The sequence below is a fragment of the Acinonyx jubatus genome, chromosome A3 (genome assembly GCF_027475565.1).
Source record: "Acinonyx jubatus isolate Ajub_Pintada_27869175 chromosome A3, VMU_Ajub_asm_v1.0, whole genome shotgun sequence".
NCBI lineage: Eukaryota > Metazoa > Chordata > Mammalia > Carnivora > Felidae > Acinonyx > Acinonyx jubatus.
In genome coordinates, this window is record NC_069388.1 from 31,349,761 (window position 1) to 31,370,318 (window position 20,558).

The window sequence follows — 20,558 nt, forward strand, 5'->3', positions numbered from 1 at the left end:
AGATGCGTGATAAAATTGTAGAGACATACATAAATGCATACAAGTAAACTGGAGAAATCGGAATAAGATTGTTGGATTTATTAATGCCAGTATTCTGTAGTTGGAAGTACATTGAGGGAAAGTAGGGAAATGTTCACAGGATTTGTCTGCATTGATCTCTAGCACTGCATGGGAGTCTTAAATATCTCAAGAAAATTTTCAACCAAAAAATCTGTTGGGCATCATAAAAATCCTGGCCCTTTTTCTTTAAATGCTTGTAAGCTCACCTTTTCTTTGTTTTCTTTTGTTTTCTTGTGTTTCTCTGTAATAGTTGCATTTTTCTCTGAAACAACTGTAAAAATTGCTATACAAATAAACAATTCCCTAGCTTTGATCATTTTCATTGTTTCTAATGTGTTGTTATAAAGGGCTGTGTTCAACATCCTCCTGGTTAAGCCCTTGTATTTATCTTAAATTATTCTTCAAGCTAAATTCCTATAAGAAAAATTGCTCTGGTTAAGCCCATGTATTTATCTTAAATTATTCTTCAAGCTAAATTCCTATAAGAAAAATTGCTCTATCACATTAAAACTTTTTTTTGACATGTATTACTAGTTTGTCCTTCCAGAAAAGGGAAGAAAACCATTTTTTCCAAGGCTCTTCTCAACACTAATATTATAATTTTTTGAAACTTTGCTAATTATGGGGGGGAAAAAGACTTTTGTTTTAATATGCATTTCTCTGATTATAGTGTAAAGAAATACTGTGTTTTCTTGGACATTTTCTTTTTTATGAATTGCCTGTTTTCTATTAAAATTGTCATCTTTTGTTACTAATTCGTAAGAGTACTTCATACATCAAGAATACTAACTCTTTAGCATTTTTTGCAATAATTCATCCCAGTTTTGCCTTTTAATTTTTATACACTCTCTGTTTTCTCTAAAATGACCAAAGTAATGGGTACTTTAAAAAAGGTAAAATAAGGGCGCCTGGGTGGCTCAGTTGGTTAAGCCTCCAACTTCAGCTCAGGTTGTGATCTCATCATTCATGAGTTCAAGCCCCGCATTGGGCTCTGTGCTGACAGCTCAGACCCTGGAGCCTGCTTCAGATTCTGTGTCTGCCTCTCTGTCTTTACATCCCTCCTCCACTTGTGCTCTCTATCTTTCTCAAAAATAAATAGACGTTAAAAAAATAAAATAAAATACCACAGATGAAAAAGAAGCAAAAAGAACATTCTCTATTCTTCCCCTCCCTTTCTACTTCCTGGTGGTAACCAGTAGTGTTGTGTATATTTTTAGGGAAGTGTACCGTAAATATATATATCTCAGTGTTGGTAAACTGTGCATGTAAATGTGTGTATTTTAGTACGGTTGATTATGCATAGCTTTTAACCTGTCAAAGTTCAGGGAAAAAAAAAAAAAGAAAACAGAAGTAAAACCAATGAATCACTGAAGTAGTAATTAGTTTATTGTGCATACATTAAAAAGACACTTTGCAAATTGGGAGTGCTCAAACCAAAACACAGAATGAAGCTCAGAGGTATATTGTTATAAAGCAGCTTATGTAGTGTGGAGGCAGTGACTGGCTTTTGCAGTAATTGGTTACAATATTAGAATTTTCTTAAATGTAAGGGTTTGGTTAGTGGTTACCTCCTATTAGTTTGGGGGAACAATTTAAGTTTTGCTTATGATTTTCAGACACATAACCAAGAAGTGTCCCAGGTCAAGTTAGCCTCTCTTATCTTGCAAAGTAAACTAAATTAAGCTTTACATGTATGACTAATTGGTTGTGTCCATTCAGGGAATTTTCAAGTCTGGTCTCTGTTTGTGTTTGATTTTAGCAAACCAGAAATCTCTAACAAAAACATATTGTTTTCCAACTTGCCTTCTTAAAAATTTATTTATTTTTTATTGTTTTTAAATGTTTATGTTTGAGAGAGAGAATGAGCGGGGCAGGGCAGAGAGAAAGAGGGAGACAGAATCCGAAGCAGGCTCCAGGCTCTGAGCTGTCAGCACAGAGCCCCACACAGGGCTCGAACTCACGAACCGTGAGATATTGACCTGAGCTGAAGTCAGACACTTAATCAACTGAGCCACCCAGGCACCCCTCCAACTCACCTTTTAAAATTCCATGTTCTATCACAATCATCTTTAGATGTTAATAGCTCAACCAAAGGTCTGTGTAGTATTCTGGAGTACAAATACACTATAATCTTTTTCACTGTCCCCCTGTTAATGGCCATTAGTTTGTGTCCCAGTTTTGGCTACTACAAGTAAATGTGTTGTTTCGTTTTGTTGTTGTTGTACAGATTTTAAATTCTTACATAGTTAATTTTATCCATCAACGCTTCTGCTTTAGGATAATATTTAGCAAATCATTCTCTCCCAAGATTATATAAATTAGGTATCTCCTGGTAATTTTACAGTTTAAATTTTTTTTTTTTTAATTTTGAAATGTGTTTCTTGGTGTAGAATGTGAGGCAGGGTGATAGCTTTATTATTTTCTCAATGGGAGCCAGTTGTCTTAAAGCTACTTATTTAATTGTATCATTTTCACTTAAAAAGATCATATTCTGCATTCTCATTTTTGGTTTTGGAGCTAGACTGGTTTGGGTTTGACCTTGATTCTGACCTGGGCAAGTTGCTACACTTTGCGTTGTTCAATTTCTTCATCTGTAGAATGAAAATTATAATATTGCCTGCTTCTTAGGTTGTCATGACAACTGAATGAGGCAACAGAGCTTAGAACATTTAGTAAAGGCTAGCGGTCATTACTGTTGCTGCTCTTATAGCTAGTAGTGCCCCTGTGGGTGTTTCTAGACTTCTACTTCTTTGTTGAACTCCTTTCAACAAGCAACTATAAGCCTTACCCTTTATGGTGCTCAGTACTGGGCAAAAAAAAAAAAAAAAAAAAAAAAAAGATTTGTACTGGCACAGAGCCTTTACAGGGAAGTTATTCTGATTCATACTGACCCAAAGTATCCACAGAATTACTTCCTAGAATTTGCTGTTAGGATAGATGTTTTCTGCTAACTCAGCGTATAGTTGTAGGCAAATTATCTAACCCTGTTCTCATATAATCTCTTCATTGCAAATGTAGATGTCAACAGATGCCTTCTCATTTGCAAAGTGCTTTGATTTGTATTTGAAGAGGCTTCCGTGCAGTTTCCACAAATCATCTTATGGTGAAGGATCCCCATTAATTTCAGGTGGCTTTAAGCAGAGCCACGTCTGTGAGAATGTGTTTTATGGAATGCTTTTTTTTTTAAAAGGTTTTATTTTTAAGTAATCTCTACACCCAACGTGGGGCTCAAACTCACAACCCTGAGATCAAGAGTTGCATGCTCTACCCACTGAGCCAGCCAGGCGCCTTTATGGCATGTTTGTTAGAGGTCTATCTAACCAGTCAATGAAACATTTTTTTATTGTCCTCTTTGCATCTATCACCATGCTCTAGGTTGAGGGTGACATAAAACATGAAATCGTGTAGGAACACATGATTTCTGTATGCAGGGAGTTGAGGCTAGTTGGGAAAATAAAATATGCAAACTTAAAATAAGAGGAACAAAATCAGGCAGGGTAGGTATCATAGCTTCACAGAACAAATAAATAGAATGAACAAACTCATTTAAGAAAATAACATCTCTTCAGGAAAGAGCAGATATCTTATTTCCCATGTCAGAATTCTCTATGAAAAGAGTAGCTGTTGAAACTATTACATTCTGAGGATGCTAGAGAAATATTACTTAAGGAATAGAAATTAACATGTTATTTTACATTTACAGTTCCCCAGAGAAGAACAATAATACAAAATTTAATCAGATCTTGGAGGAAACATTTTTTATAACCATTTATTACTAGACCTCAGAGTTTCCTTATTTATTGTCAGTACTTTTAAACCTGTAGAGTTTTAAATTATGCTTTAAAGTTGCTCTGTCAGCCATAGTTATTAATAACATTATTAATATATCATTAATGAAATATGGAGAAATAGTCATAATAAGAAACAGGGAGTTGCTCATTTGTGATTTCAGCTGGTGCCTGTGGAATTTTTCCTTCATGATGCATCTGAAAAGTACCCTACAGTTTCCCACTGCTTTATCTCTGGCTATAAATTCTCAGCTAATTGCCTAAATTTGAATTTGAGCTACTTTGTGAAGATGAGAAGATCATTGGTCTTTGTGACCAAGTCTGTGCCTTCTTTCTTCAAAGAATGAGTTGATTGAAATATGTTGTCTTTCAAATCTGGACTTCATGAATATAGATTATGTGGTAACTTCCTACAGGTCCAAGGCAATAGCAGCCTGAGCAAAAGTATGAAATGGCAAGATTTCGAAATTGGGAAAAACAAATTTGGAATTATCTACATAAGGCTGTAAATGAGAATTTTTTAATGCATTCAAATGCATTTAATGCATTTTGCGGGCTCAGTATGAGCCAATAATATCAGATAATGCTACTTTACTTATTTTACACAGTGAACACTGTTTAACATTATTTTCAGACATTCATATTACTCTCTATTTAATGCTTTTTATTCATCCAGTAAGCGTTGAGTAAGTGCATGCTCTGTTTTGAATACTGTGCCTGCTGTTGGCTATCCAGGTGCCTTACAGAATGGTGGAAAGGAAATGAGTTTCCTACTGCCAGTATGTCCATCCAGGTAGAATCTTCCTACTTGTAATCTATTTCCGATTTCATCTACCGAGGAGGTAACGTGGCATTTACCCATGCGGTGGACACTCCATAAACATTTCCAGGGTGTTAGAACATGGGAGGTGAACTGAAAGGGTAACTGGTCTCTGCCGGTAGTAGGCTGTAAACCTACATATCACTTTTCAAATATTAACTCAACCTTCAACAGGCGTGAGAAGTTGAAGTTGTTTGCAACTAGCCAGGAAGTAGGAAGGATATTGAATTCGTTTCAGCATATTAAGAACTGGGAAGAAACAGCCATAAAAAAGAATGAAATCCTGCCATTTGCAACAAAATGGATGGAGCTAGAGTATATTATGCTTAGAGTATTAGAGTATATTATTAGAGTATATTATAGTATATTATTATACTATAATTATATAATATACTATTAGTATAATATACTAGTATATTATAGTAGTATATTATATAGTATAATATACTATAGTATAATATACTACAATATAATATTAGTATAATATACTAGTATTAGAGTATATTATTAGAGTATATTAAGCGAAATAAGTAAGTCAGAGGAAGACACCACATGATTTCACTCATACGTGGAATTTAAGAAACAAAACAAATGAGCAAAATAAAAAAAGAGAGAAATGAACAGACCCTTAACTATAGAGAACAAACTGATGGTTACCAGAGAGGAGAGGGGGAGGGGTGAAATAGGTGAAGGGGATTAAGAGTATGTGTATCATGATGAGCACTGAGTAATGTATAGAATTGCTGAATCACTACATTGTACACCTGAAACTAGTCCAATACTGTACGTTAATTATGTTGGAATTTAAAAAAGAAAGAACTGGGAAGGAAAAAAAAAACAGCTCTGGATTCTATTTTTTGCTCAAAGTTTAACAGGAAGCTTTCTTACATCTAACAATGTATGATGTGATTTAGAAAAAATTTAAACTACCTTTTCTGATGAAAGAAGGAAGCAGGAAAGAAGAGAGGGAAGGAAAGAGGGTTGGGGGGAGAGAGGGAGAGATAAATATTCTTATTTTTCAAGACTGTTTTGAGGAATAAGGACAATGCATGGAAAGTACCAAGCACCATGTTCACGCACACTAAACACACTATTAATAGTATCTGCCACGATGATCATGTAAAATTGTATGTTCCAGGAAATAGTATTTGACTGAAGGCACGTCTACATTTGTTTAAGAAGTCACGTTATGATGACTTTGTTACTCATGAACTTACAATGACTTGATATCACTGACCTCTTTGGAATTATACACCCCTGGCCATGTGACAAGACTCTGCCGTTGTTAGAGACCTCTCTGCTCCCTGTTTCCTGGGCTACTGCTTGGACTCCTGGCATGTCACACATGTACATTGGACCCTTCTTTTGTTATTGTTGTTACATTTTTTTATTTATTTAAGTTTTTTATTTATCTCTATACCCCATGTGGGGCTCTAACTCACTACCCTGAGATCAAGAGTTGCACGTTCTTCTGACTGAGCCAGCCAGGCGCCCTAACATTTGCCCCTTCTGGCCGCTGTCACCAACAGTGGTTCTCTCTGAGATTGTGTTTGGGTTATCTGTTGCAGCCTAACTCCTCCAAAACATAGTGACTTGAAACAACAACCATTTTATTAACTCTCACAGTTGTGTGGGTTGACTTGATTCTGCTGGGTAGTTCTTATGCCCAGTGTGATGTTGGCTGGGGTTGCAATCACATGGGAGCTGGAGTTGTCTGAAATGTTCAAGATCTTATTCACATCGCTGACAGTGGATGCTAGCCATCAGCCAGAAGCTCAGCTGGGCTGTCTACTGGAACACCTCCACGTGGCCTCTTCATGACCCAGGCTTCTCACAGCATGGTGGCTGAGTTCCTCAAGGGAAGATCCCAAGAGGGAGCCTTCCAAAAGAAGAAAAGCAGAAACTGTTAGTCTTTTAAAGGCTTGCCTCACTTCTGGTTTATTCTGTAGGTCAAAGCAGTCACAGACCAGCTCAGATTCAAGGGGTGAAGGAATCAATTCCACCCTTAATGCAAGAATGGTACATGCACACAAGGAGAGGACGGGGTTAATGCGTGGCCATCCTACTATAGAGTAAATACCACATTCCTTTAAATTTGTCTTAACTAAAGTTAAGTAATAAATAAAATAATTAACTAAAAGACTTAACTAAGTCTTCAGTTATTTAGTTATTATTTCATTATTAACTAAAAGACTTAGATCATTTATTTATTTTTATTTTAGAGAGAGAGAATGAGAGTGAGTGGGGGAAGGGCAGAGGGAGAGAGAATTTTTTTTTAATGTTTATTTATTTTGAGAGAGAGAGAGAGACAGGGCAGGGGGAGGGCAGAGAGAGGGAGAGAGAGAATCCCAAGCTGACAGTGCAGAGCCCCAACACTGGGCTTGATCCCACGACTGTGAGATCATGACCTAAGCTGAGATCAAGAGTCAGATGTTTAACAGACTGAGCCACCCAGATGCCCCGAGTCTAAGTCTCTTAAAAGGACACTCACGGGCTCAAGGTTCATGCCCTGGAAGTAATTCTGGAAAAGGTGGCCTAACCTTTGGAACCCAGACCGATTTGTCTTGGATCCAGTTCTGTGGCACTGGGACAACACTTGTGTCAGTATATAAACATGACACTAATCTTCAAGGAAGGAAAATTGATATCCAGTTCTGTGGGAGAAAGTTTAAGTCCATTTGTGATTATAGCTAGCTCAGTAATTCTCAACTGAAGGTGACCTGTCCCCAGGGGATGTGTGGCAATGCCTAGAGGCATTTTTGGTTTTCGCAACTGGGATGTGAGGCAGTGCTACTGCCATCTGGTGAGTAGAAACCAGACGACAGTAAACATCCTACAATGTATAGGACAGCCATCTTTCACAACAAAGAATTTTCTGGCCCCAAATGTCAATAGTCCTGAGGCTGAGAAACCCTGAGCTGGAGCAAAGGTTCTTCCTAGACTGCCTTGTAAGTTCATACAGAGTGCACTGCTTTTTATACTCCAAGGCATCATTTGTGCCTTTCATGTTGTGAAGAAATTTCGTATCTATATATTTCCAGATTAAAATTGTGAGATTTCTCTAAAGGCTCTCAAAAGCTGCAACTTATTTTTATTTTTAAGTTCATTTAATTATTTTTTTAGTAATCTCTACACCCAACGCGGGGTTCAGACTCAAGATGCCAAGATCGCATGCTCCTCTGAGCCAGCCAGGTGCCCCGCTGCAACTTCTGTTTACTTTTGTATGTAAATAATTTATATACAGAGACTGGAACAAAGTGGCTGGTAGTCCACACATCCTACCTTTCCCCTCAAACTTTCAAGAACTGACAAGAAAAAATTACATGTGTGTCTATATCCGTCTGTGTCTATGTCTCTATCTCTGTTTCCATCTCCATCACTATCTCTGTCTCTGTCTTTATCGCTCTATCTCTCTCTATCTTCTGGAAAAGTAGGGGTGGTCACTATGGGCCAGAAATACTGAGCCTTTTTGAAAGGCTGTATCAGCCAGAAGGGGTGAGGTTATGCCGTGGTAACAGAGCCCCCAATCTAAGTGATTGGAGAGTGCACAGTTGATTTCTCATTGATGCTGCATGTTCATTCGGGCGGTCAGGATGGTTGGCAGCCTTTCTCAAAAGTTGCCCTGGTCATGTGGAGGAAGAAAGAGAACTCTGGAGGGCGTCGCCCTGGCCGTTTAAAGGGACAAGCCCCAAGAACCCCTTCTGCTCACAACTCATTGCCAGAACTATTGACATGGCCCCATTTCCACAAAGGAACCAGGAAGAGCAATCCTGGAAGTGCCTGGAGCAGGAAAATTAAAAATATTTGGCATATAGGTTTACTGACCCCCCTCAAAGGCCAACATGGAAGGAAGGGATCTGACAGAGGGAAGAAGCTACAGCTCAAAGTGTGCACCAAGGGAAACTGGAGGAAGTAGTGGCTCCTGAAGGTATAGGGAGGGGGAGGGGACCCTGTACAGTAAAGCAAGTAATTAACTAGAGCTGTGATAGGAATAGCCTGGGAGGCTGGCAGCCACTCATATCCTGGAAACAGAGAAATCAGGAGGGCTCTATTTCAAAATTTAGAAATTTTTTAATGCTTAAAAATACCTGATGTGCTATGGAAATTACATAAAGTCTGTAAAGTCCTGTGTTCAAAATCACTATGCCTAGTACAGTGCCTGGTACACGGTATGTGCTCGGCGAATACTAGCTGAATTGAATGGCAACACTAAAGCAGACGCTATTGTTGATGAAAGGATTCCTAAATAATCATATATCCTTAGCAGCATCCACATCAACAACAACAGCACCCTGTTATCCTGTCTCACAGATCAGGCTGGTTTTGGAAGTAAGGCAGTGTCCTGGCTCCTCATGAGGTCACTCAGGAATACCTCCATCAAGCTGCCAGCATCAAAATAAAAGGCATGTCCACCACGGGGATTTAGATCCTGGCTTCCTTGGTTTCCTAGCCGAGTCCTCGTTTTTCCTTGCAGCCTCCTTGACCCACCCACCATGACTGCTTTCCTCACTCTCCTACTCTCTCAGCTGGTCACCCAACTTTCCTTTGATGGCCTCTGCCTGCATCAGGTCTCCGGGGACAGAGGTTAGAAGTACATTCTGGAGTCAGACCGCCTGGGTCCAAATCCTCCACCCACTTTATGACTTTGAGCAAGTTACCTACTTAATCTTTCTGGGCCTCCTTTGCAAAACTTGAGTAATACTAGCCTACGTCGTAAGACCCTGTGGTGAGTCGTGAATGAGGTAACATTGTGACAGTTCTTGAATGGTGCCTGGCCCTTAGTAATACCTGATCCGTGCTATGGGTCATCATCGTTGCTGTCAGTGCCACGTTTCCTCCAAGCTCTGTTCCCATCCAGCTCCCAGGGCTTCTCCCGGGAGGGGTCCCCATCTCTCTGCCCACTTTCGCTGAGCTGCATGGTGGTCTTTCTGATTTGGTGGGTTTTGTTTTGAGTCAATTTTCCAGTGCCTCACAGTCCCAGGATATCATTTGTAGGGCTGGCTTCGTGTCAGCTTATTTCTAGCTTTTAACCCACATTGCTTCAAAAAGGATTACATGGCTCTGTGCCCTGGTTTCCTTCTCTGTGAAACAGAAATAATGCCTTTTTCTTCCCCTTTCCCAGGGGTTTTGGTTTTCTTTTTTCCTTGGCTCTGCCTTTATTTTATGCCAACTTGTCAACTTTTGTGTGTCCTTAAAGCCACCTTCAGTCCTTGATGGGAAGAGGTACAGGTATTAATAAATAAAGAAGCACATAAATAAAATAAAGAGTAGTTATGAAAGCGCTGGAAGAGGTTCAAAGCATCACACACACAAGACGTTTTTAGTCAGTAAGTGGCAGAGATTGGAAAATCCACTCTGTAATTTTGTCTGTTGAGCTTAGAAATGTTCAAATCATTGTAGACTTCATGTGATATTTACAGAAAATAGAATGTACGGAAAACGTGGAGGAGATACATTTGCTTTGGTCCTTTCAAGAGAGAAGTTGTGAAAGAGTCAAGCGGCAGAGCTGAGAATATGCTTTTAAAACATGTGACCACACGTTCTTAAAGGGAAGAATTAACACAGAGATGACAATAAATCTCTCACCCTGAGGAAGGGTTCACTGCAAAGGTCACACATGAAAATGATTACAAAAGGAGTGTAACCTCTCCTCTAACTAGCAGTCATGATCCCTGACATTTACTCTTTACTTGGCCTTATCCCAGTAAGCAAAGGTGGGGGGGGGGGTAGGATACTATTTTTAGCCCCATTTTACAGTTGAGAAAACTGAGTCCCAGTTAGGTTATTTAACTGAGGCTGTGGTAGGAGTAGGCATCCTTTCTCCTGAGCTTGATCAGTGATCACCACTTGCAACATTGTTCCGTGCTTAACCGGGTGATTCCTTTAAAATTCTCTGTCAGCATGCTACAGGGCCAGGGCCCATGCCAAAACAACGTGAAATGGGTTACATTTTGCTCAAGCTCCCATTTGGCCTGTTTACCAGCCCTGGCCATTCCTTCTCACTTGGCGGATTTATTGGTCCTCAGCACATACTCCATAAGCCCATAACACTTGCAACTCAAAAGGGGCTGTATTTTATTTTATTAAAAAAAATGTTTTAAAAATCTTTTTAAATGTTTATTTTTGAGAGAGAGAGAGAGAGAGAGAGAGAGAGAGAGAGAGAGAGAGGCAGAGAAAGGGAGACACACAATCTGAAGCAGGCTCCAGGCTCCAAGCTATCAGCACAGAGCCCAATGTGGGGCTCGAACTCATGAACCGTGAGATCATGACCTGAGCCAAAGTCGGACACTTAGCCAACTGAGCCACCCAGGGGCCCCAAGAGGGGCTGTATTTTAATACAACATTCTTGAAAGCTTGAAGGCATTTTTGCTTTACCTTGGTTCAACTGCAGATCTCTTTGAGAATCTGATAGAAAGAATAAAAAGCTTTCCCCAGGGGGGGGGAAAGAAAAAAAAAGGTAGGGAGCTTCAAATGTGGCATGGTTTCAGGGAAACTCCCTAGAAGCCTGGGCCTCAAATTTAACATTTAAAGGAATAAAACAAGAATCCCAAGAGCAGGTGGTGGTGGGCTTGCCGTTGGGGTGTTGGGAGCCTGTCTCCTGCCTCCTCAGTCAAAAGAGGACGCTGTTGGCCTCCGTGCTGGATTGATAAAATTAATGCAAAACATTAGCACAGAGCAAGAAAAAAAATGACCAGTTTATACTGTTTCCTTTGTATTTTTTATGTGACTTCAATGGTTCCTGCGGGCCAGCTTTGTTTGCTCCAGGTCTGTAACCTTTCGCTTTGTTAGAGCTGATCTGTGGCTGCACGAGAACATGTCAGTCTCGGCCTGACATAAGGGGTTCCCCAGGAATGTCATGGGGGGAGTTGCCCAGGATGAAGGTGCCCATCAGCCATCCCTGTCACCTAGTCCTGTCTCCCGGTGCCACTTGACACTTTGTGACTGGCATGGAAACACCTGCTGGTGCATCGAACAGGAATTTGTGTCGAGAAGCAGGGTTTTGTTCAGTTTGGCACAAGAGGTTCCTGTTGACTTCTGGAAGTGTTTGCAGGCGTGGGGCAAATGACAACAAACAACCCAAGAGTTCCCACTTACTCAAAGACTCCTTGGCAGTTTGTTTGCTGGAGAGAGGGATGCATGCTGGTGGCGAGCTAAAGCCTGTGCCCCGCGGGGGGATCTTGGTGGAGTCCTGGCAGTGGGAACCCAGACGATGCTCCGGTGATCTGCGGAGAGAAAAACCAAAATGCTAACAACGCAAACCCCGAATGCCCTTGTTCCCTCCGGGAACATAGTATTGTCCCAAGCTCAGAAAGCTGTACCTTAGTGCCTAACTTTGGGTCTAATTGTCATGAAGCTGCAGGGTGGTAATGGTGTTTCCCCTTCACTCTCTTCTTTATCAACCAGTGCCCCAGCCCCCCTTTTGCATTGGTTAGGACGTTAGGCCCTTCTACAGCAGTACATTGTGTCACTTTCTTTTTTATGTAGTATCTTAAAAAAAAAAAAAGTTTATTTATTTTGAGAGAGAGAGGGAGCATGAATGAGTGCAAGCAGGGGAGGGGCAGAGAGAGAGCAAAAGCCAGCAGGCTCCGTGCGGTCAGTGCAGAGGTCAGGTTGTGGGGCTTGATCTCACGAAGCACGAGATCATAACCTGAGCCGAAATCAAGAGTTGGACGCCTAACGCCACTCAGACGCCCCTTTATGTAAACCTTTCTAAAAATTGAGATGTGATTGACATATAAGGTTATAGTAGTTTCAGATGTACAACATAATGATTCAGTATATGTATCCACTGCAAAATGATCACCGTAAGAAGTCTAGGTAACATCCATTCAATTCCTTAAAAAAAAAGGGTAAAAGGTAGATTATTTGGGACAGACAACAAAATAGGGATGTAAATACTTGAACTTTCTGATAAATTTGTGATCAGACAGAGGTGGGTCTAACATGGTAGGACTCATGGCTGGGCCTGGGTGGCCTCCGTTTCTCGGTCGAACGGGGAGAGAGTACAGCCTTTGGGGTTTGAAGGGCTTTGTGACTTTTTACTTGGTGTCCGTAGGTGTGTTAAAGAACTTGTCTGAGCCTCAGTTTTAAAATCTGTTTTGTGGGGATAACGATACCTACCCAAGGGAGTTGGGCACACAAAGGTGTCACACATGACAGTCCCACCCCACACTTTAAACTCTTTAAGCATCAGGCTCGGTGGTCTATGATGTATGCACTTACGGATTATATCTTCTTCCTCCCTGTTGAAAATGAAAAAATTTGCCTCTTCTTCCGTTCCTATATCCCATCCCTTATGATGATTAAGAAGCAGTGATCATTTCCTGTGTTACTGTGAGGAAACAGATTCTCTGCAATAAGTGTCCCAGTCCATTTCCACTCTTACAGTCAGGCAGGCAGTTTTGGTAAACTACTTCCCAAGTGCTGAAGGAGTTAGATTAGGAGAAGGGTGGCGTTGTCCCAGGGACTGGTTGAGACTACTGGGCTCTGCTTCTGGCCATGGACGGGGAGATTCAGCGTCTCCCTGTCGCTGCAGAATGATGGGAGAGTTGGCCTGCCCGTGACATGCTGCTGAGTCCGGATACCAACATGCCTTGTCACAGCCCATGCTTGTGTTTTGCTGTGTGCAGGACATGTGAACGAGGTAACCTGGGGCAGGGGAGGGTGCAGAGTGGTGGCTGTGATGGTTGCCACATGTATCTTTCTTTCTTTTTTTTTTTTTTAATTTTTTTGGTAATGTTTATTTTTGTGTTTGTGTGAGAGAGAAACAGAGTCCGAAGCAGGCTGCAGGCTCTGAGCTGTCAGCACAGAGCCTGACGTGGGACTCGAACTCATGAACCACGAGATCATCACCTGAGCTGAAGTCATACGCTAAACTGACTGAGCCACCCAGGCGCCCCTGTTGTATCTTTCTGTTACAAGACTTGCTTTTAGTGTCTGAGAGTAAGTGGTCTTGTAACCATTCCCGGTGATTTTCTGTCCAGAGTTCTCATTTTGCTCGTGAACACACTGGCTTAGGAATCCACTGGCTGGCAGCTGCGTGCCAGGACAGTGCCCACCTCTCTCAGCTGGAGCCCCATGGGGCCGTGCCTCTCCTCAGTCAGCCTTTGCCTCCTGTCCCTCTCCTCTGCTGGGCCGAGGGCAGCTCTTGGCCACATTTGATTGTGCTTGAACTGTGATTCAAAACTGGCACGATGATATCATTGGTTTAAAAAATTTTTTAATCCAGAAATATAATATAAACTCTTGACTTCCGAAAATATTTCTGAAAATAATATCCATCCCGATATATCCCTATATATATAAAACACTGCATTATTCAAAGCAGCTTTGTTAGTTAGAGTCCTATTTTTGTGGAATGTTCCCATTTTGGCAAGTCACATGCCCTAGAATTATTTTAACATTGCTGGAAAAGAGGCTCCCCTTAGACTTCCTTTTTGAGGATATAGCCTTTCTTTGTAGGCTTCAGGATTCATGTTCCCTAGAAGCCATTAGGGATTTCAGGCAAAGAGCTATAGAGAATAAATCCAAACCATATCTTTCTTTTTGTTGAATACTTACTGCAGCTTGTCTTTGAAGGCAGGTCCCCTTGTGATGAAGGCAATAGTGATCCTTTTTTTTTTTTTTTTTAATTGTTTTAAATGTTTATCTATTTTTGAGAGAGAGACAGAGACAGAGACAGAGCACAAGCAGGGGAGGGGCAGAGAGAGAGAGGGAGACACAGAATCTGAAGCAGGCTCCAGGCTCTGAGCTGTCAGCACAGAGCCTGACATGGGGCTCGAACCTACAAACTGAGATCATGACCTGAGCCGAAGTCAGACACTCAACAGACTGAGCCACCCAGGCGCCCCAGTAGTGATCCTTTTAAAAGAAAAGTTTAGGAAAATAAATAGTACAGAAGGTACACAATGAAATGTAAAAGTCTTGTGTCTCCTCAGTGCTTCTTCCTAGAGGTAATTGTGAATAACTTTTGTGTATCTTCCTAGATATTTTCTATGCAATTATAAGCATAAATATTGATATAGCTATACATACACATACGTACATATACACATATATTGCACACACAAAACAGCACATGTATCTGTTTTTTAGAAATGCAAATGGAATTTTATTGTACCTACCATTTTGTATCTTACTCTTTTCATTTAATGCTATCTCAAGGCATCTTGCCATATTAGTACACGCAGATCTCATATTTTTAGTGGCTACGTCGTATGCTGTTGTATGGTTGGACCATAATTTATTTAATGTGGTGTCTATTGATGGATGTTGAGGTGGTTCCTACTCTTTTAGTCTCACAAACAATCTTGTAGTGGGTTTTCTCAGTGATATCTTACCCAGTGCATTTGGTGAATGCATACTCTCATTAGTTGAATCACATCTTGAGAACTATATTGCTGTATTTTAAGTATAGGTTTCTTGTGCTATATACATAAGTAGAGTGTTCCTGTGAAAGCTTTCATCAGCCAAAATGGCATAAAGTGAAGATGCAATTATCATTAATTTATATGGAAAATTTTTTGAGCTTTCCCAGACTCCAAAAATAACCCCTTTTAGGCATTTCTGACACCTTAGGACACACCTTGTTAACAGATGCACATAATAAATTGAGATGAAGTACAGATGTCCACAGACACAGGTCAAAGTTATGGTGGCTCGACGCAGAGATTATGAGTACAGTTCCCAGGAAGGAGCTTGGTGGGGCCACTCTGGCTTCTCAGGTACAGCTGCCTCGGTATATAAGCAGTGAACGCTATTTTGCCATTTTTGATCAAAGTGAAAATCCTCTTTGGATTTCTTTTGGTTAGTGAAAATAGGTACTAATGAAGGTCTTTTGTAAAAGCAAAGTGGTGAGACATGAACTTTGGAAAAGTAGGGGATACCTGTATTAGTGATTTAGTAGATTTCAGCAGAGAATATTTATAATGAAGCCTAGCAAAAAATCTCCTTAAAAAAGTACAAGAGGGGCACCTGGGGGGCTCAGTCAGTTGAGCATCCAATTTTGGCTTAGGTCATGATCTCACGGTTCATGGGTTCGAGCCCTGCCTTGGGCTCTATGCTGACCGCTTGGAGCCTGGAGCCTGCTTCGGATTCTGTGTCTCCCCCTCTCTCTCTGCCCCCACCCTTCCCAGCGTTCACATTCTGTCTCTCCCTCTCAGAAATAAATAAACATTAAAAAATATTTTTTAAAAAGTACAAGAAACACATTTACAAATAGTGGAAGTGTTATAGAAGCCAGTTTAGTTAGGTTAATCTTATTATTCACTAGGAATTAATTCATGGTAAGATATTTGTTTTAGAACATCAAATTAATACGCCATGAAGGAATTTAAGGGGGTGGCATTTTTTAACGAGTTGCCATAGTGGCAGATACAGCACTGTGGCACATACATCCTTAGAATACGCTTCCATAGGTGGAATTAAAACAGAATAATTTCTCATAAGAGGAGGTGAGAAATTTTGGGGGTGGATTTTTCTTTCTAAAACAGTTTTCATAAGTGATTAAAATGACAGCTTTTAAAAAGTCATCAAAGAACTAGATGTATGCCTAATAGAAAGGATCTGAATGTTCATGTTTGCACAAAAGTAGGCAATCCATTTTGATTCCATGAAATGAATATTTACTGGTTACAGTCCATCTTGATGGCATTAACAGATATAGCTCTCTGTAAGTAGATTCTTAGATTGATTTGCTCTGAATTCACAGTTAAATCCCTATTTCTCTTTATTTAAAAAAATTGTTTTTAATGTTTATTTATTTATGAGACAGAGAGAGACGTAGCATGAATGGGGGAGGGTCAGAGAGAGAGGGAGACACAGAATCTGAAACAGGCTCCAGGCTCTGAGCTGTCAGCACAGAGCCCGATGGTGGGGCTCGAACTCACGGACCGCGAGATCATGACCTGAGCCGAAGTCGGACACTTAACTGACTGAGCCACCCAGGCGCCCCTCTTTATTTTTTTTTTTATTAAAAATTTTTTTTAAGTTTATTTATTTTGAGAGAGACAGAGAGAGTGGAGGAGGGGCAAAGAGCGAGGGAGAGAGAGAATCCCAAGCAGGCTCTGCACTGTCAGCATGGAGCCCAATGTGGGGCTTGAACTCACAAACTGTGAGATCATGACCTGAGCTGGAACCAAGAGTTGGACGCTTAACCAACTGAGGCATCCAGGCGCCCCTCCCTATTTCCCTTAAAATTTTTTTTTAATGTTTATTTATTTGCAAGAGATAGAGACAGAGTGCAAGCTGGGGAGGAGCAGAGAGAGAGAGGAAGACACAGAATCTGAAACAGGCTCTAGGCTCTGAGCTGTCAGCACAGAGCCCGGCATGGGGCTCGAACTCGGGAATGGTGAGATCATGACCTAGACCGAAGTTGGACACTTAGCCGACTGAGCCACCCAGGCGCCCCCTATTTCCCTTTAAAGGTACATGCATGTGATCAGGTGTCTGATTGCCATCATCCATGTAGCAAATGCTGTTTGCCTTGCGTGAGTGGGTCCCCGGTTCCACAGCTCAGCATACACCTGAGTGGAGTGCCATTCTTCCAGCAAGTATGAGTCAGTGCCATTGGCCCTTGGCATCAGCAGCCACAGCCCGGACAAGTTTTCTAACTACCACTATCATGTTTGATAGCAACTGCATCCATCCTCCCTCATTTGTGTAGGTAACTCAGGTATTTATACCACATTTCTCAACCAGGGGTGATTTTGCCCTTCTCACCCTAGAGATGTTTGGCAATGTTTGGATACATTATTGGTTCCCCTTCTCCTCCTCCTTCTCCCTCCCCTCCTTCTTTTTTGAGGACCAACATAGATTGGCCCCACTTTTTATTTTGCCAAGGAAACACGTTGAAAGCAGCCCATACCACTGATTCCACAAATCTACCTTCATTTCATAAAAGAAAAGCTAATTTAATTTCCGAAATAGAAGGAGGACCTAATCCCCAAATAAAGATCAGCCTCGTGTGGTTGCTAGTTTTCTCACTTGGCCATGGACTGGTGAGAATTTTTCATCATGGCCTACCATGAGTCAGAGGCCAGTGCTTGGGATGCTTGGCATACATAGTGCAGAAAGCGTTGCTCACAGTTCCCTGATGCTTAATAGGCAAGTGGAAAATGGTAGCAGTATGAATCATGACTATTGCTTAGAGACGCTGTTGCATGAAATTTAAGAGCCCTTCCTTCCATTTCTGAAAATTCTGGTATCATTGAACAAGTGAGTGGATGGCCTCTTATAAGACAGCAAGGCTATTCTTTTCTGTGTATTAAAAGTTTCCTTTGGTGGAGAGATTTTTGTAGAGTTTATGGATCATATTTTTGGTAGATTATACCAAGCTTCAAGCTCAGTTACACCGTTTCTCTGCCTTTCAGAGTAAATCATTACACCGATGGGAGGCAACGATGCCCTATGCGTCACTCTCACCAGGCATTATGCCTCAGCAATATACTGAGTTCTTTCAGTTCTCTCCATGTTGAATTGGGTTGTTTACCTGAACCCCCGATGACTAGGCTCTTTAAAAATGCAGTGGATGTTGCTTGTTCATTCAAGAAATGATTTTTGAGTACCTACTATGTGCCAAGCCCCGTGCTTGACCCTGGGGATACACAGTGAACAAAACAGATAAAGGTCTTGCCTTCAAGGAGCTTTTACTATAGTTACTGCCCTCATGCTTGGAGGGGGTACACAAGGGGTAGAGAGATAACAAAACAAATAATCTATCAGCTGGTGCTATGCAGAAAGGGGATGAAATGTAAGAGATGGGGGTGTGATTTAAGCACCATGGCCAGGAAAGGCCTCTTGGATAGGTGACTTGTGAGGAGAGTCTAGAAGAATTTTAGTATTAATGGAGTTAGTTAATACATTTTTCTTGCTTATAAGCTTATAATTATGGGATAAAGAGCTTCTGTACTTTCCTATGGGTGGGAGAAAATGCAAATATTGGAAAAGAGCAGTTGGAGAGAGAATCATATATTTACAACACTATTTCCTCAGAAGAGGAAAAGGCAGAGAAACAAACAAAAAGAACTGAGTCAAATGGTTGTTTTGGACTTTATACCAAGAAATGAGCCAGCTTTTCTCAAAACCCCTATTACTGCCTCTCTTTTGTGGCATCCTGAGTATTGATCCAGAAAGCATCTTTAAAGGTGTTAAATATTTATTAACACTGGAAAAAGTAAGTCTCATCTGTGAAATTGTTGTTTGGGACCCAAGAATCTTGAAGAAAAGTACTGAACACTCATTGGTGGTTTATTTAGGAATATCTGTATATTTTCTGTTAAACATTACTGAATTTAAAATGCCTCTAAACTCAGCCCTATAGAATTAATTCCTTAACATAATCCCAAAGTCAAAAAGATTAATAAGTTGTCTACTTTTAGCTAAATGTTTAACTTTTGAGACTGAAATTGGTAACATCTTTTTAAATACGTTCTGCACTTCCAAGATTACTTTTTTTTTTTTTTAATTTTAATGTTTATTTATTTTTGAGAGCAAGAGCGTGAGTGGGGGAGGGGACAGGGAGACACAGAATCTGAAGCGGGCTCCAGGCTCTGAGCTGTCAGCACAGAGCCTGATGCAGGGCTCAAACCTACGAGCTGTGAGATCGTGACCTGAACCAAAGTCGGACTCTTAACTGACTGAGCCGCCCAGGCACCCCTCTAAGATTACGTTTTTTTAGTGGCACTCACCACCAGAGGACTGGAAAGAGACATCCAGAACTAGCTCTAATACGTTGTGTGGTGACAACAGCTACACTTGTGGTGAGCATAGCATAAGGTATAGAATTGTGGAATCACTATGTTGTACATCTGAAACTAATGTAACATTGTATGTCAACTATACTTCAATTAAAAAAAAAAAGTATCTGGGGCTCCTGGGTGGCTCAGTCAGTTAAGTGACTCTTTCCCTCTCTCTCTCTGCCCCTGCCCCGCTCACTCTCTCTCTCTCCCCCAAAATAAATAAATGAACTTTAGAAAAAAAATTAAAAAAAAAAAAAAGCATTAGCTCTAATGTTCTTTTTCACCACTCATGCTCCTTGGGAGTTTCTGTGATTCTGGAATCCATCTGTCTCTAAGAGGGAGGCTGCTTTCTCTGCTAGCAGATGAGCTTGACAGTTTGACTGTACTAAGTAAGCCTTTTCAACCTTGATTCTTAGCCTTAGCTGCACATTGGTATCACTTGGAGGGAGTTTTAATGATACTGATGTCTAGGACCCACCTCTAGAAGCTCTGATTTAGTAAGTAAGGAGGGCAGCCTGGGGAAATCAGAATTTTTTAAAAGCTCCCTAGGTGGTTCTCATATGCAGCCAAGCTTTAAAAACCCCTGCTTTAGTGCAGCGCTTTTCAAAATGTAATGTGTGTATCAGTCACTCAGGGATCTGGTTAAAGTGCAGATTCTAATTCAGTCGAGTATGACGTGCAAAGACCAGGGACACCTGAGTAAGACTGTAGAGCAGAGGTTGCCAGACAAATCTAACCCAAGGGCTGATTTTGCATAGCCTTTTGGCCCTTTACGGGAAAAAAATTTGCTGACTCCTGCTCTAAAAGGACTTTTTTTTTTTTAAATTTTTTTAACATTTATTTATTTTTGAGACAGAGAGAGACAAAGCATGAATGGGGGAGGGTCAGAGAGAGGGAGACACAGAATCTGAAACAGGCTCCAGGCTCTGAGCTGTCAGCACAGAGCCCGACGCGGGGCTCGAACTCACAGACCGCGAAATCTGTGCCGAAGACCTGAGCCGAAGTCGGACGCTCAACCGACTGAGCCACCCAGGCGCCCCTAAAAGGACTTTTGATAAAGCTCCCTATAACCACTGAAAAATCCCTTCTTAGTAATATCCCACTTTATAGGACCCATGCACCACTTTTTTTCCTATACTCAGGAATTTATTT

The 20,558-nt window shown here is 40.9% G+C and overlaps 1 protein-coding gene and 1 long non-coding RNA gene across 8 annotated transcripts in view; one reads left to right on the plus strand and one right to left on the minus strand.

Moving 5' to 3' along the window:
* SHLD1 (shieldin complex subunit 1) overlaps window positions 1-20,558 on the plus strand; it is an 82,685-nt gene that overhangs the window by 17,243 nt on the left and 44,884 nt on the right. Inside the window, exon 3 of one of the 7 annotated variants that reach the window (XM_015078173.3) lies at window positions 5,807-11,108. The exons of the other annotated variants lie outside the window; for them this stretch is intronic. Coding sequence (XP_014933659.2) covers window positions 5,807-5,820 — 14 coding nt within the window. The 3' untranslated portion in view covers window positions 5,821-11,108. Of the gene's footprint in view, window positions 1-5,806; window positions 11,109-20,558 lie in introns of those variants that run through there. 7 annotated transcript variants of the gene reach the window in all.
* On the minus strand, window positions 3,008-12,165 carry LOC128311150 (uncharacterized). Its single transcript, XR_008289201.1, has 2 exons — window positions 11,764-12,165; window positions 3,008-6,547 (listed from the first exon to the last, which is right to left on the minus strand). It is a non-coding gene; the product is annotated as an uncharacterized LOC128311150 (long non-coding RNA).